A 16,675-nucleotide genomic window follows, 5' to 3' on the forward strand; every position below is an offset into this window, starting at 1 on the left:
TTCTCCTAGCCACACACATACACTCCTTACAGATTATACCTCTTGTTTCATAGTTGTTCCGATATATAGGCATAATGTATAAAAAATCTTTTAAATGTTTCATATAAATCTTAGGACGAATTAAATTTTATATAAAAAAAATTATATAAACTTTTTCTCTATCTTCTCTAGAAAAGAAAACATTAAATGAAATCTTATACATTACATGCTTACTTAAATCGCATTGAAAACGAATACCACAAATGTTTTAGAATAATGTGCAAAATGTGATTGCGATTTTCGCTAAGACAAATTGAAAACTCGTTTCTAACAAGGAAAAGTTGGAATGGTACCAGGTTTTGGGTTAGGTTTTACTTTGAGATATTATTAAAGTTATTACAGATACTTATTTTCAGAAATAGAACTATGTTCACTACTAATCAGCGTGGCGTGAGTGATGAGGTCTTTGCCTGCAAGTTCCGAACTTCTTCTGCTCTGCTGGTTCGAACCCTGTTTGAACTTTTTTTTTTTATTTTTTCAATCATACTTTAATCGTACACTAAATATGACATTATATTTTTGTCTGACCTTCGAATATTTTTTTTAAAGTTAAATTTAACCGATTACATTTAACATATGTTATTTTCAATGTACGAAGTACATGAATCTGGATGGTACTTTTCACAAAAACAGTCAAAACATAAAAATTTCAAGCACCACGTAAGTACATTTACTGAGTTTTGTTTTCACAGAAATTACAAAATTTTGTATTTAACTCTGATGGAAAGGCCGCTTCATTTACATTGATAAAATGTGAACGATTTTCGGATGGTCGTACCTTGTAGCTCGTACTTTTTACCTTATACTTCAGGTAAAAAGGGATATAGCTGGGAAAAACAGTTTTATGACATTACGTGCTAACTTATGTTACTGTTCTACAATGAAACGCTATGTTTTGTACCTTTAAAAATATTCGACTATGTGCTTTTAAAATTTAAGATACAACCCATACTTTGTATTAAACTGGCAAACGGGATCACTTTTCCTTTGTTTCTAGTTAGTTCTATTTAGTTCGTCATAACCAATTGATACGGTTATTTCAAAACAATCGAGGAAAATCATTATTAATTAATTTCTGCAATTATTAATTCTACTGTTTTGTTTATGTTATAAAAGTAAGAACTCTTCTTATTGAAAAATACCACAGCGTGCACAATACTGGTAAAGAGTGGAATCTCATTTTAATTTATTAATTTTCAATCTTAAAGTATTTTGATTTTCAAAAATCGTATTAATAATATACATATGTGTGCTCATACATGGGAATAAAAAAAAATTTCTTTTTTTTCAATAATTAAAATATGATCAGGAGGTCCTAAAACGTGTATTTCCGTAAAATAAATTTTACAAAATTTTTTTTTCATTATGGGTACTTTGCTTATGTGCGCCTACATAGGTCGGAAAGTAAAAATGCCTGGGCAGTCGAGAATCTCGGCTCGAGAATCCAAATCGTATGCCGTTGACGGGAGGTCGGATTTCAGTTGTTTAGAGCGAGAAGGCAAATGTGAGCCTTTCTCTCTCGACTCCCACGAGGCGATCCGAAATTACTTCGGGCAGCTTCGGAGAATCGAGAAAGAGAGCATGCGTCAGTTTGCCTTTGTCGACTTTCCGAAACTCCACGAGCTCACGTACGCGTATCTGGCATGTGTGCGTGTGCACCCGGCGGTGCTTTTCTGGCATCTCTGAATGTACAGAAGGTATTGCAAAGTTACACAGTACCGGAACATTTATCTGGATTGGGGCCGGAGGTCACACGATTTTTTGGATATTCCGGTTTTCTGGACTAAGATTTACTATACAAGCTGGGGTATTTAAATAAGATCGCCTAAATATTTTCGTTATTTATAATAGCATGACAAAATTTTTTAAGATAAAGTTATACTATATTAAGAAACATATGTAAAGATAGAACAAATTTTTCACGAGATTTTGCGGTGTGTGTTCTTTAAAAAAAAGTATAGGTAATAGATATACTATAATTGAGGTGTGATTGATTGAGCTTCATGTTTGGGATATTCCACATTGCACATTTTGCTATCACCAAAATTTTTTTTGGGCATTGGGTTTGCTAGAGCTACGACAAAATAGTTAACAATATTCTGTGAGAATCGTTCCAACAAACTATATTTATGCATTAATAGTTTTAATAAAATATATCGTAAAATTAGATTATAAGCGAAAAACATTAAAAAATACATATTATTTGTTTCATGCCAGTTTTGCATGTTTTTCTTCTATACGTTCCCTTTAATAATTCATCATTTTGTTAAACTGTTATACGATAATAAGTAAATGTCATTTATTTACGACAAATGAAGACAATGGGTTGGATATTTCCAATGATCATTTTAATTCAAACGCATTAGCATTAACGCGCTTAAAATCCCCTAATTCATATTTTGGTCAGCATACCCCCTATTTATACGTCTCCTGATCCACATGTGTGTCATGTTTACATTGAAACCGGATTTTTTTGTAAACGTATAGAGATTTATACTTTTAAGAATTTGTTCACTGTTGCTAAATGTAGGTTCAGTATGGCTAATACTAGAATAGGCTGTACTGAAGGATATTCTGCAGATTATTTTCCCCTGCATTATACTGTTTTTTAGGCTCATGATTTTCTGAAGCATTCGATAATGTTAAAATTGATATATACTATTGCACGAAAACAATAAATATTTAAATTACTCTATACATAAACAAATCATAATTGAATCCATAACTCCTAAAAACAGATTGTTATTTGTAGCCCTCTATTGGTGCGATTCGGAAAGTGTTGGTACTCGCGTGAGTACTTAATTTTAAATTTTCATAGACAGATCTATCTATGTATTTAATTGGTGTATGAAGCAATATACTTGTTGACAATAAATTTAATGTTTTCGTACGACAGGAAAGAATTGGTTATGTCAATTTTGACATAATTATTTTTTATATTAGAATTCTTTATGTATTTTGTAAATGCTTGAAAGTGGTGTTAAATGCAAGCATTTTAAAGTACATGCACTTTAAAAAGACAATTATTTTCTTCCAATTATTACGATTTTTAAGTATTAGAAGTTTAATAAAAGTCAGAGCTTTGGTGGAAATTCGTTAATATCGTATTTTCGTTAAACTCATTTGTTGTTCATTTGAAAAAGTAACGCACCGAATTAAGAATATATAAGAGCAATAGTGAAACTTAATTATTTGGAGAAGAATAACTGAAATGTAAGCTTATACACTATGCCTGGTGGACGACGTAATGCTGCCAGTCGTAATGGTCAGACAAAGTCACAGACTAGCTTTTCTGCAACGACAAACGTTGCTACAAGAAGCAATAGTGGAGAAAGAGTAGCTGTGGATGACAAAAAGTCAGAGGAATTCTGTGAACCAAAAACATTGGTACCAAAACACGTACCTATACCAGTTGTACCTATAGATGGTCATCTAACATTTGAAGCTTTATCTTTGGTTGCATCGATTATTGCAGCTTCTCTTCAAATGCTTAATTTATATAGAACTGTGTGGTGGTTACCTCATTCTTATAACAATTATAGTATGGTATGTTGTTCGAATTAATCTATATTTAGTTAATAAATATTATATGATTGTATTATAATCTTTCTACTTTCAGAATTTTTACTTAGTAGATCCATACTTGCTTGTATTCATTGTAACTATGGTTGCACGGCAATTTATTTATTCTCTACTATGTCGGTTAATTGATATTTCATCTCCAGTACGTTGGTTGTCTGCTGCTCAAAAAGTTATGAGGTTTATATATTTGTAAATTATGAAGTTTGTGCATTGTAAACTATGTACACGTAATTTTAAATCTATTTATTATTTTTCAGGATAATTCTGTTAATTGTTGTGATGAGTGTATTGTGCTGGTGTCTCTACCACATGGCTGAAAGACATAATTCTATGAAGATTTTCTATTTATGCTATCCGTTTGTATATTTTTGTCGTACTGTTTATTATCAGATTTTAATGCAATGTATCATTATAGTTATAAATGTCATTTTTGTAGAAGTAACCGTAGCAATGTTGTTAATTCTATGTACTTTGTTTCAGAAGTTTATCCGTGTATTTTGTAATGTTTGGTGTGAGCGCAGCACCTTTCTTCGATATATCAACAGTACCTTTATGTAATAAAGATGTAAAGAAAACAAAATTTCTTTTGGGTATGTAATCTATATTTTTAGTAGCAATATTTATTATCATATCTTTAAGTTGTGTTATTTACTTTTTATATAGATAAGCCACTACATAATTGCTCATTAAATGCGTCAGCAATCAGAGCAGAAGTTTCTACCTTGAGATCCGACTTCAATCGTCGTCTGAAACGAGCTTTATTTGCATCTTCTAGTAGTGCTTACGTATGTGGTATCGCACCGATTATATTTGTGCCACAACATTTACATTTTAATGTTTCGTGGGTTGTACAACATGTCATTATGTTTTGGCTTGGAAGGATAAGTGCGCACTTTTCTCAGGCTTATCCAGTTAGGTACATGATATATGTACTAGTTCACGTATATCTGTTATATTTATTAAATTATATTATTATTTTGTTGTTTTGAAATGTGAATGTTGTATTCAAAAATTCATTTCCAGACATCTGATGAATACCCTACTTATTTAGGTACTGCGATGTCTTACATAGAGCAGCATTACATCTAGGCCGTTGGGTTAAGATTGAAAATCGCAATAATCATACCTATGCTCAAACATGGAATGATTCAGTTTTGTGGCCCCATGGCTCGATAGTGAGACACAATAAGGAAATTTACCGTTCGGAAGGTTTATGTACAGTGGCAGAACCAGGAAATTCAAATCACTACAGATTCTATGTACATTCAAACAATATTAACTTATTTTATTATGAATTATATGATTGTACTTTAGTATACATATATTTTTTTTCTATATTTTCTCCAGGCTTTATTCAGTAATCCCACCATGCTGCTTTGTTCGTTACTGGGCTTGCAGCTACTTCTCGTGGGCGTTCAGTTGTTCATTTTACTACGTACTACTGATTGGTATCAAGTGTTATCAATAACATTACTCCTTCTAATTAATTATTATACTTTATTTAAAATAATTCGAGATTATCTCATTTGTTCAAAAGTGTATCACGCGGAGCAAATAATACAAGAAAAATCTCAAATATGTTCGTATTCTACCATTCAATAAATAAATAAAAAAAAAAGCCAATTTATGTGATATTATATTTACTCTTTACTCTTTCCATTGTATTACCACCTATGTCTTTTATGAAGGTACAATTCGATATTTCCGGGTTCCGCTTAGGTCATAAATGAATAATGGAAATCAATGGTTAGCAGGCCTATAAGGGTGGTAAAAAGGAGGGTTCAGGATTTCCAGAACAGATAGTACTTATTACGTCGAAGAAAATGAGTGGAAATATTAATATTTCCGGAATTATAATATAATTTCCGTGTTTATTAAAAATTTATTTCCCCATTTGGCGAGTCTTATCTACTCTGCAAATTTCGAATCTTCTTTTTTTTTTAAACCCCCCGTAGAGAACGAGGAAAAGAGAGATAATTTTTTAAATATTTAACATTTGCAAGAGCACAACTCGCAATTCAGATAACCGTGGGTTGGAAAAATAACTTTAACATTGTATCGTGATATATGTATGTTTAATAAAAGAACAAGAGTTTCATTGTTACTAATAATGCGTGTAACTTTAATATTTTTTACGATCGCAAATATTTATAATAAACTGTTATAGTAAAATGGCAGGAAATTCAATGCGGAATACTGTTAGATTAGATTAAGTCTGATAGACTGGTAATAAAAATATCAAGCGACAGAATTGTGGCTCAATGGCTCTAGATTTCTCAAGGCATTGTTTTCGAGAAAATTGACTTTGAAAACGCATGGTTTCCACATGCAATAAAATACGATCTCGGTATCAGTATAAGTAAAAACAGTGAGTAATGGACAAACGTGTCAGACAAATCGTGTTCAATCTCACGTTCATCTGACAAATTTTCAAATTCAATTATCATGTGAAAAAAGTTTCTTTCACATTTTTTCGATTAATTTTTTCATTTAGAATCGCTCCTTTTTTTCTTGTACCACGATTACCGAGGCACTCTGTATAAGTTCAAAAGGACCATTTATTACAAGTTTAAATGATCTCGACAATATTTCTGAATCAAATACAGACTGGATATTATTACAATACACATTATTATATAACATATTTTTATAAACAAAAGTGGGGAGATTCAATACTATGAAACAGCTAGAAAAATTGTAAAAAATTGTTCTGTTTAGAAATGCTCCAGCTTTGCTTGCATTGTTTTCAAAGATACCATAAAAGATTGATGTAATATAATTTTTGTATGTATAAATTAGTTATAAAGTTATAAAAGTCCTACTAATTTCATAAAAAACATTTGGTCGTTCTGAGAATCATCCATGAAGGTATTTGGTCATCCTGACAATCTCTGACGGGTTTGAACCGTCCATGAGCCTAACTCGGTTGAAATTTAATATTTTTACTTCAAATAACCACCATTATGATCAACACACGTGTGTATTTGTTTCACGCGTGCGGATGTCTTGATCTCAAGAATCAATAAATTCCTGGAGAGCGAGTTCAATGTATTTCTGTTGTTGGAAGTATAACTTTTTTCGGAGAAGGGACAAAGGGGAAAAAATAGGTGGGGGTAAAGTGGAGATCATTTAAAGTACGAGGTAAAACTTTGGTACCTAGTTGGAGTAAATCTTGCGTTGAGGAACCACCTATTGAACCTTTGCTGTCTTCTCCATTTCAAGTAGACCGTTTCAAAAGCTATTAGGTAGATCATCAAGATTTAACTCTTGGGTTAAATCTACGTGAGTTTTTAAAAAATATTTTCTTTCACCAGTTTCTTCAGCACATTATGGAATTTAAAGGCGATGCATTACTAGGCATCTTCAAAGTTCACATCTTCGTGTCTGTATATTATGTATTTTAAATTATAGATCTCCATTTTAGATCAATTCGTGAGATTCATTGATAAAAAGCAAGACCACTTTGTGAAAATTGCGAATTTTTTTCCTTAAAAAATTAACATAGTATATAAAATTTTTCTGTTCTGTCTTTTTGTTTGAAAACGTTTTGCGTGTATTGTGATCTAGGGGGAGACGAATATCGCTACGAGTTGCATTGATTCTAGTTACGCCGTTGCGTTGTAGTCCTTGAGATGAGAAATAAAAAAAGTCCTTTATCATTTTGTATTATTTTGTATTAAAAAGTATGGCGATGAACGTGTATACAGTGGTGAATTTTGAAGATGTCGCAAGGTCACGCGATAGATGTAAAATGGCGGCGAGTGTTTCGTGACCTCGCGATGGACACAGGTGTTCACTACAACTTGCGAGAGCCATAGTTGGGAATTATTTAATAACTTCGTATAAATATGTATCTAGATAGTTAAGAGCTAAAATTATTTTATTCTGATGTTATGGATTTTGTACAAATTAAACTATGTTATGATCCGCGTGACAATAGTGGAGTTTGTCATCGTTTTATTATCTTCGAAATTGTTTCAAAACTACAGATTCCCGTGCTTATTGCTCTTTTTAAAGGAATACAAACAAAATTTCTATAGATTTTAGAAATATTAATAAATACGTGTTACGAATTCCTAAAAAATGATCAAAAGAGTAAAAGTACTCGGTTTTACAATAGAATACAGTAGAATCTTCTTAAAAAAGTAATCATTTGAATCTGCTATCCATTTGGGTCTGTATTTTTGAAATAATTTTGAGAATTACAAAATGATTTAAACTCTACTGTTATTATATGGACAATATATTTTAATTTTAATGAAATCCATATCAGGAAGAAAGTGATCGATTTAGCGCAGAATGAAAGAATTTTATCTGGATAATCATCTAGATCAAGATTCAGGCGAAGTTAAATAATGGCCAATTATGGCTCTTAGTAGAACAGTGGATTTTGTTGTTTTACATACATGTGTATTGTGAGGTTACGGGACACGTGCCATCGATTAATTCATTTTCCCCTGACCTCCCGTTAACTTTAACGAGTGTTAGTATACATTTGCAGAAGGAAAAGTTGACAAGAAAAATAGAACATAAATTCTAGTCTGGCGCAAGTGATGACACATTTATTAAGCACGATGATACTGCTACGTTAATGAGAGAGGCGCTTCTCTACTTACATTGCATTGATTGCGAAACTCGCGTTGTCCAAATGACTCGACGATTTCGCAAAATATTCAAACATTAATTTTCATTTTTAAATTAACGGCCAGTCTGTTCTCACAACTTGGCAAATTCGAAAAAAATATTTTCAAACACTGTTTCCCTTATTCGTTTTGCACTTTACATACAAACGAAATATTTCAAATAAACATTTGTATCATTCAAATAAAATTAATGCTTTTCGTTCCAATCCTCACGCTAGCAGTAATAGCATTTTATGCGTTAATATGTAATTTCTAATTCAGTTAAGCGAATAAATGTTACAATTAGTAGACAAAAGGAATATTCGAAGGTTAAATGAATCAGCTTTAAGCTATTGATGTGTGATACTTTTATTTAACGAATATGGTCGTTGTACCGTGTCAATAAGAAATGTTTCCCTTTATTTTATAACATTTAATGTAACTGGAATGTATCCATTTATTTAATTGAGTTCCATTTGTTTTATATTTCTGACATGAATAATGTGAATTCTAAATGATACATATCTGTTTACTTTCAATGCCATATATTATAATTAAAAGAAAGGCATTCTGTCAGTGTTAGAGTACTGCGCGTGCGTCGAAGCTATTCAAATAATTGTTATTGTTTGCCTTTAATATATAAGAAGAAATTTTCAGATATGACGTGGATTCTTAGTGGTATTATCATGATGAGTTTCCTACTGTCGATTGTTTTCTGCTCTACGCTTATCCTTTCTGGTGTGAACAATTTCCTTTTAATTGCTTCTTATCTACTTTAATCGAGTGTTTTTTTTATAAGCCGTAGACAGTAAAATGAATATATAGTAAATTATAATAAATTTTAATTGTCTGTTATTTAATTTTTTACAGTAGATGTTGAAGTGGTACTTGGATCGCATGTAGTAGCTGGCTATGTACCCGGGATCAGCGGTATTCCAAGAATAAACAAGACAAATTGTTTAAACGATGAGATTCTCAAGGATCGATCTCTGTCGGATGCTCTCGAATGTGCTCGTACATGTCGCAAAGGAGAGCCCCGAAAAACTTGTTATTACCGTTTCGTCGTTGAACGTTATCCTGTCAATGGCCAGTAAGTATTCTCGAGAAATTCTAGCTTTAATAAATTTTCATCGTCGAAACGTAATCTTTAATTCTTTGAAGTCTCATCTGTCGTTTACGAAGTTATACCTTATGAAGATTGTTCCTTCGCAAGCGTCTCGGTGACTGTTCAGAGTAAAGAAGCGAAAAGATTCAGTTTTATTTAGTTTATTATTTCAACGCACGCACGTTAATTAAGATGGACGACTCAATCTTTTCCAGAGCGTGCCAATACTGCAATCCAAACTTTACCAATACAATGTGCGCCGATTGTCAGTGCATAATCGCTAATGGAGTGGAGCGAATGGGTTTGTCCGTGAACAGAATGATCCCAGGGCCGAGCATACAAGCCTGCCTCGGTGATCAAATCGTGATCGATGTTACGAATAATATACAATCCGCTGCATTAACGATCCATTGGCACGGTGTTTTTCAACGGGGCACTCAATACAACGACGGTGTGCCTTTCGTGAGCCAGTGTCCAATCCCACCTGGAACTACTTTCAGGTAACGAATATTATACACCGGATAATTAATGTGCTTTATCGTATTATTCGTTAAATAAATTGGGAATATTCAGCGAAGGGTGGAAACAACAAACGTTCCTCAGAGTCAACAGTAGAACCATCGACAGTCATAGTGTATCTATTTGTACCAAAGAAATTAAAAGGATAGATACAGGGTGTCCCAGCTAAAGTGTGACAGTCGCGATACTGCAATAACTATTGATGATACGGAAAGATTGTTTATATGAAAATTGCAGGATAAAATAGGATCTTTATTCTGGCGTAAACGGAAATTTTATTTATGTTATTAATTTCAAAGATACGATGATGAAGTTTCGTTTTTTAAATGGAACTATATATTTTTTTTTGGATCATGCGATAGTGTTTTTCAATACGAATTCATTAACCTGCAATTTATTTACCCGATTTTCATTAGTTTTCAAGATATAACGCTTGGAAATTTACTGATTTTCTGCGAAGACGTCTCGGCTTGAGTGGCAAGTCATAAAAGCGGCCCTATTGTTGCGCTGTTTGACTCCGCCTGTTGAAACCGATAGCAAGGGTCTACGCTCGGAACGGCAGGCCCGAAGAGTCAGAAACATGAAAAGTATTGTCCATCACGATTTCGTGAATTCGCAAGGATAAGGAATATAAAATTGATTCATAAGAGAACTCATAAAACGTATTAAACAGTGTATTTCAATATATTGCAGCGGAACAGCAAACTCATAAAAGACCAGCGGGTCTAATTAGGTATTTTCGGGAAAGTTGGAATTTCTATTAGCGGTAAAATGTAATAGATGTATTATTTATGTTTGGCAAGGTCCAAGTTTTTCCATCATACAACAAGAGTTATAAAACACCGCTACAAAGCACTGCAGACTTAAAGCTGTGTGTGAAAATATTCCAACGGACATTCTAATAAACGTGGAAAAGAAACTTGTAAAACGAATTGAAACATGTATTTCGAATGGCAGGAGACACGTAGAATAAATTTTTTGTATAATAAAATTCAGCTAAAACATTTAAATAAATGTTCCAATCATCCAAATTATTAGCGACATCACCATCCTCGATGCGACAAACTTAAATCGTGATGGACAATACTTTTCATGTTTCTGACTCTTCGGGCCTGCCGTTCCGAGCGTAGACCCTTGCTATCGGTTTCAACAGGCGGAGTCAAACAGCGCAACAATAGGGCCGCTTTTATGACTTGCCACTCAAGCCGAGACGTCTTCGCCGAAAATCAGTAAATTTCCAAGCGCTATATCTTGAAAACTAATGAAAATCGGGTAAATAAATTGCAGGTTAATGAATTCGTATTGAAAAACACTATCGCATGATCCAAAAAAAAATATATAGTTCCATTTAAAAAACGAAACTTCATCATCGTATCTTTGAAATTAATAACATAAATAAAATTTCCGTTTACGCCAGAATAAAGATCCTATTTTATCCTGCAATTTTCATATAAACAATCTTTCCGTATCATCAATAGTTATTGCAGTATCGCGACTGTCACACTTTAGCTGGGACACCCTGTATACAGGGTGTAAACGATAACTTTGGCAAAAATCATAGGGTAAGTAGAGGCCCCATAGGCAAGTATTTTAAGCATGGGAACCCGTGTCCGGAAACGCACCAGTAAAAAATTACGGCGATCTTTAACTTCGGTCTTTAGCTCCTGATGGATAGAAAACCCATCGTACTGGAAACTGTTTCTTTTGAGGTGGGTCAGTCGTGTAGGTGACAAAGATGACAAACATTGAAAGTTTTACGATGAACAACGTAAACATTTAATGAAATCATGGTCAAGAAACAATAAACTAAAAAAAGTTTGCCTACCCATCAGGCGCGAAAGACCAAAATTAAAGATCGCCGTAATTCTATACTGGTGCATTTCCGGACACGGGTTCCCATGCTCAAAATATTTGCCTATGGGACCTCTAATTACCCTATGATTTTTGCCAAAGTTATCGTTTACACCCTGTATAACTCAATGGGAATAAATATTTATTCATTCTCTTATAGAAAATTTGCGAAAATTCAGTCGAGTAAATTTGTAACAATTACGAAAATTTTGATCGGTTCTCCTTACAAATATGAACATTCTACTACAACTAAACTAGTGATTAATGGACCTAATGAATTTGGGTTGTAAATCCATTAATTACTAGTTTATTTGTAGTAGAATGTCCATATTTGTAAGGAGAGCTAATTAAAATGACCCATTCGTAATTTCTAATAAAAATTGTTACAAATTTACTCGACTGAATTTTCGCAAATAAACTACTGATTAATGGACCTAATGAATTTGGGTTGTAAATGCATTAATTACTAGTTTATTCGTAGTAGAATGTTCATATTTGCAAGGAATAAATATAAGTAATTATCGTGGAAATATTGATATTCAGGTAGAACGTTGAAGTAAAGAGTAATGTTTCTCGCAGGTATAATTATTTTGCAAATAATGCTGGTACTCATTTCTGGCACGCTCATACGGGGTTGCACAAGATGGACGGTGTTTTCGGATCGTTAATATTCCGGGAACCGGAAGAAAATGACCCCAACTCGCGGCTTTACGATTTCGATTTAGCAAATCACGTGATCGTTATTAACGACTGGATGAACGAAGAAGCAACGGAACGATCACCTGGACGTAATACTGGCGTTACTCGTCAGCTTCCTGATGCAGTAATAATCAATGGAAAGGGGCAATCTCAGGTAAAAATATTTTTATTTTAACCTTGCGATTAGTCTAATTAGTGTGTTTCCAATGTTTTAGAATCTGATTATTTACATTATTTTGTGAACAGTTGCTAAAGACGATATTAATTCTAATTAATTCCGATTACAATTTATTTTGCAGTACGCTAACGGCACTGTGACATCCAATAATGTATCTGTTATCACGGTGGATCCCGGTAAACGTTATCGGTTCCGTTTAGTTAACGCTTTCTGTAGTACCTGCCCAGGTGAATTTTCTATCGAAGGACATGCTCTTACTGCCATCGCGTCAGATGGCGAGAACTTCAAACCCAAAATAGTGAATTCCATCATTTCGTTGCCAGGTACATCTCGAATAAATAGTTTGAACAACGTTATCCATTAAATCGTATTAATTCTATTCCAATATGGACTATTTTATGGACTTAACATTGCAACCTTTCGAGTTTTCTTAATTCTTACCAAAAATTTCTAATTAATAGATGGTTAATATTAATCTCTGGTGTTTAATTTATTCATTTTGTTTCTTATGGAAGTCATTTGATTTCACATGCAGGGTGTTTTATGAGAGAATTTAGTTTACACTATTTTAATAGGAGATTCTAGAAACCAAAATAAGGTGAAAATGAAGAATATCAATTTAGTGATAGAGGCTTCGTTAAAATGTTATTAAAAAATTTCAAATCGTTTTAAAAAAATTATTTTCGGTTACAGGGGTCAATTACAATTATTTTTGGTCAATACACATACCCTCGAAATCCTGCGCACTTTTGAGAAAAAAATTCTTTACTGAAACTGCAATGTCTGATCCTGACATTCCCATTTCCCTGAAATTTCAAAAAGTTTCAAATCATTCTGGAAAAATTATTTTCGGTTGAGGAGACCAATTACAATCATTTTCGGTGAATACACATATCCCTGAAATCCTACGCACTTTTGAGAAAAAAATTCGAATAGGTGGACAAATTTGTCGACAAAATTAACAAATTTCAAATCGTTCTGGAAAAATTATTTTTGGTTGTGGGGGTTAATTACAATCATTTTTGGTGAATACACATATCCCCGAAATTCTACTCATTTTTGAGAAAAAAATTCTTTACCGAAAATATACTTTGTGGTTTGGGAATGTTTTTATAACTTTTTAACGAAGCCTAATCAATAGATTGGTATTCTTGATTTTCGTCTTATTTTGGCCTCTAGAATCTCCCATTAAAATTTTTTCAGAGATGGCGGAACACCGCGTATATGTAGTTTTCGAATTGCACAAAAGAAATAAGGTTCCTTTTCAGAATATGCATTTTATTTTTTTGCAGGAGAACGATACGATTTTGTGTTACACAGTAATCTACCCCCCGGTTCTTATTGGATACAGCTTCGTGCGTTAGGCGATTGCACAAATTCGAGTATTCAATCGGTAGCTATATTGAAATACACTGGTATTTCTGTGAAACCACTCATACCGCCGCCATCTTACAATAGAATTTTCACCGGAGTCGTAAGTAATTTATTACTAGACTGCGGATGTTTATGCATTTATGGGAAATTTCAATTTTCAAAAAGCTACAGATTAATATGCAAAAATATAAGAAATAGTTAAAGCAAGATACGAATTATTATATTTAGGGGTTGAGACAACCCTCTGCAAAGCTCCCATTTCATTAATTCAATTAAAAAATATGACTTTGCACAAAGATCCGCAGCTCATTTATTACACATCGTTGATTTAAATATTGAAAAATATATTTCTTCGAAGACTGTCGTTTTATTTTTAATACGAGGGAATATCTTTTGTCGATAGACTTTGAATGCAGTACAGAGCAGCTGCAATCTTTTGGATCCCACTCAACTTTGCATCAACGCTTTGCAAAATGCCAAACCAATCGATGATGCTATCAGAAGAAAACCGGACCTACAATTTTATTTACCGATAGGATTGCTTAGATATTCGCCGCAGGACATATTCAGGCCCAATACGTACAATAATTTCCAAGGTATATTTTGTTGAACAACCTTTCTAAATTGTATCCCCGGTAACAAAACGAAACTGTCGATAAACACTTTTTTATTCTGACTTGTTGAACAGTGCCTGTACCCTATGTGCCTAGTGTGGCATTGGTAGATGGAATATCTTATACGCCAGCGCCTTCTCCGCCGATTTCGCAATTGCAGGACCTGCCACCTGATCAATTCTGTGATTCTCGTCATTTGCCAGCCAGATGCAGTAGAAATAACACGTGCTCGTGCACGCATATGCTACGTATCCCATTGAACTCCGTCGTAGAAATCGTCATGGTCGACAGTTGTAAGTAATACTCTGCCTCGTTCAAGTATAAAACAAGCAGAACGTTTCGAATAGGATTTAGGAGGGAAGAATTTTTTATTATCAATTCCAAATAAATAGATATACTCTCCGTCTTTTAATTCAATTAAAAATTCAATTTGTTTCATGAATCGGTTAAATTTGCATTTTGGAATCGAACTTTCTGAAACTTTTCGAACGTACGTTTCGTTTTGAGATCAAACAGTAAAATCCCGTATTGTGTTATGATTACAGTTAATGTGTCGAATTTGGAGCATCCCTTCCATTTGCACGGATATGCGTTCAATGTTCTTGCAATGGGTCAGCCTCTTGGTCCCATTACCAACGGCACCAATGTATTGACTACGGATTACGTGAAGAGACTTGATGCAAATAAGCAGATACGAAGGAATTTGATCGATCCGCCTGCCAAAGATACCATTGCAGTACCAAATAACGGATACGTCGTATTCAGGTTCCACGCGACAAATCCGGGTACGTAATACGTTTTCTAATCCATTTTTGTTTCGAATTAATAATTAATAATTGTGCGTTGCTTATTTGAAAATTTTATATAATTATTAATAGTGTATTTTAGATTCACAGCATTTCTTTAATTTTTCACATGTAAGTTATCTTGAAACGTCCAAGGAGAAAATTCACCATTTGTTTTAAAATTTAAGCTTATTCAAGTAATTATAATTTAATTATATTTATCCAAAATATAAAATTTTATTCAAAGGCGACAGTTTCAAAACATCGTACATTTGACAAATGTTACATTACATTTTTTACGACGATATTTACATGTACAATAATCGCCAATAGACTTATTGAGCTTGAGTCAACGTAGACACTAATAATAGACGCGATAATATTATTTTATTGCAATTATCGTAATTGTCAATGTTAGTTCACGACTTCCACGAAATAGTATTATTTACATTAGTCGTCTATTCGTTACTTTTACGTACGATTAATCACTATTTTCCGTTTGCAGGGTATTGGTTCTACCACTGTCACTTCATTTACCATCAAATGGCCGGTATGGAACAAATTATACACGTTGGAGAACAAAGCGATCTGCCGCCAGTGCCGCCGAATTTCCCAAAATGTGGCAATTTCAAACTGCCGATTCATCAACCGGTTTAAAAATAATTTGAATCATTCAACAAAATTAAATTACGCTCAATGAGAAACGAACGTTTTTCACATACAAAGTGTTTTTGGTAATTGCGTTCATCACATCATCGATTTATCGCTATTGAAATTCCATTTACATAGATTACAGTCGACATCGTTATGGCACGTATTAGTTAAATGAAAGCCATACACTATACGACAAGTCATACTTGTAAGATTTTGTAAATACAGTCATCTTTTCGTCCTAGATAGGTTTTTATATTGAATAAAGTTGGTTTTGATTTAATTTCGTTTTTCAAGTAAATAGTGCACCCACTTTACTTGCAACTTCTCACCAGCAAACAATGTACTCCACATTCCCACAAACATTTCATTCTCTTTTATTGTCTTCCGTCAAACTTTTTAAATCTTCCCCTAGCCCACCATCATACTTTTCTATTTAAACAATTTTTTAAGCGTACTTCCTTGGCTCAAGTCGAATTCCAATTTACTTTTATATCGAAACGAAAGAGATTCGGTTTATTTGTTCATGTCCAATTATTATATTCTTTTTAAATCACTGTATCGTTAGTGTCAGTTCACTTCCGGTTATAATCTTCATAAGTTTCGTTAAGTACACCAGTAATTGAACACGGAGACCGCATGCACTATTGAGATAC

At 33.3% G+C, this 16,675-nt stretch overlaps 2 protein-coding genes across 4 annotated transcripts; both read left to right on the forward strand.

Annotated features, from left to right (window-relative positions):
* Positions 1–2,919: 2,919 nt before the first annotated feature.
* Positions 2,920–5,236, forward strand: LOC122401374 (transmembrane protein 39A). 2 transcript variants are annotated; one of them, XM_043403459.1, is made up of 7 exons: positions 2,920–3,585; positions 3,659–3,798; positions 3,879–3,977; positions 4,102–4,211; positions 4,285–4,537; positions 4,673–4,880; positions 4,969–5,236. In XM_043403459.1, exons 1-7 carry the CDS (start codon positions 3,268–3,270, stop codon positions 5,221–5,223), a joined length of 1,383 nt encoding a protein of 460 aa, XP_043259394.1. In that variant the 5' UTR covers positions 2,920–3,267; the 3' UTR covers positions 5,224–5,236. The 2 variants fall into 2 exon arrangements, with proteins under 2 accessions (XP_043259394.1, XP_043259395.1); XM_043403460.1 differs by having other exon boundaries at positions 4,105–4,211.
* A 3,668-nt stretch (positions 5,237–8,904) lies between these two features.
* LOC122401346 (laccase-like) lies at positions 8,905–16,290 on the forward strand. Of its 2 annotated transcripts, none has more exons than XM_043403428.1 (10): positions 8,905–8,981; positions 9,114–9,333; positions 9,564–9,848; positions 12,298–12,571; positions 12,717–12,918; positions 13,888–14,069; positions 14,373–14,565; positions 14,658–14,876; positions 15,129–15,368; positions 15,874–16,290. In XM_043403428.1, the coding sequence occupies exons 1-10, from the start codon at positions 8,930–8,932 to the stop codon at positions 16,023–16,025; spliced, it is 2,019 nt and encodes a 672-aa protein (XP_043259363.1). In that variant the 5' UTR covers positions 8,905–8,929; the 3' UTR covers positions 16,026–16,290. The 2 variants fall into 2 exon arrangements, with proteins under 2 accessions (XP_043259363.1, XP_043259364.1); XM_043403429.1 differs by having other exon boundaries at positions 8,907–8,981; positions 9,117–9,333.
* The last annotated feature ends 385 nt before the right edge of the window (positions 16,291–16,675 follow it).

Source organism: Colletes gigas, unplaced genomic scaffold, assembly GCF_013123115.1.
Source record: "Colletes gigas isolate AHSC1104 unplaced genomic scaffold, ASM1312311v1 Colletes_gigas_Sc00024, whole genome shotgun sequence".
Classification (NCBI taxonomy): Eukaryota; Metazoa; Arthropoda; class Insecta; order Hymenoptera; family Colletidae; genus Colletes; species Colletes gigas.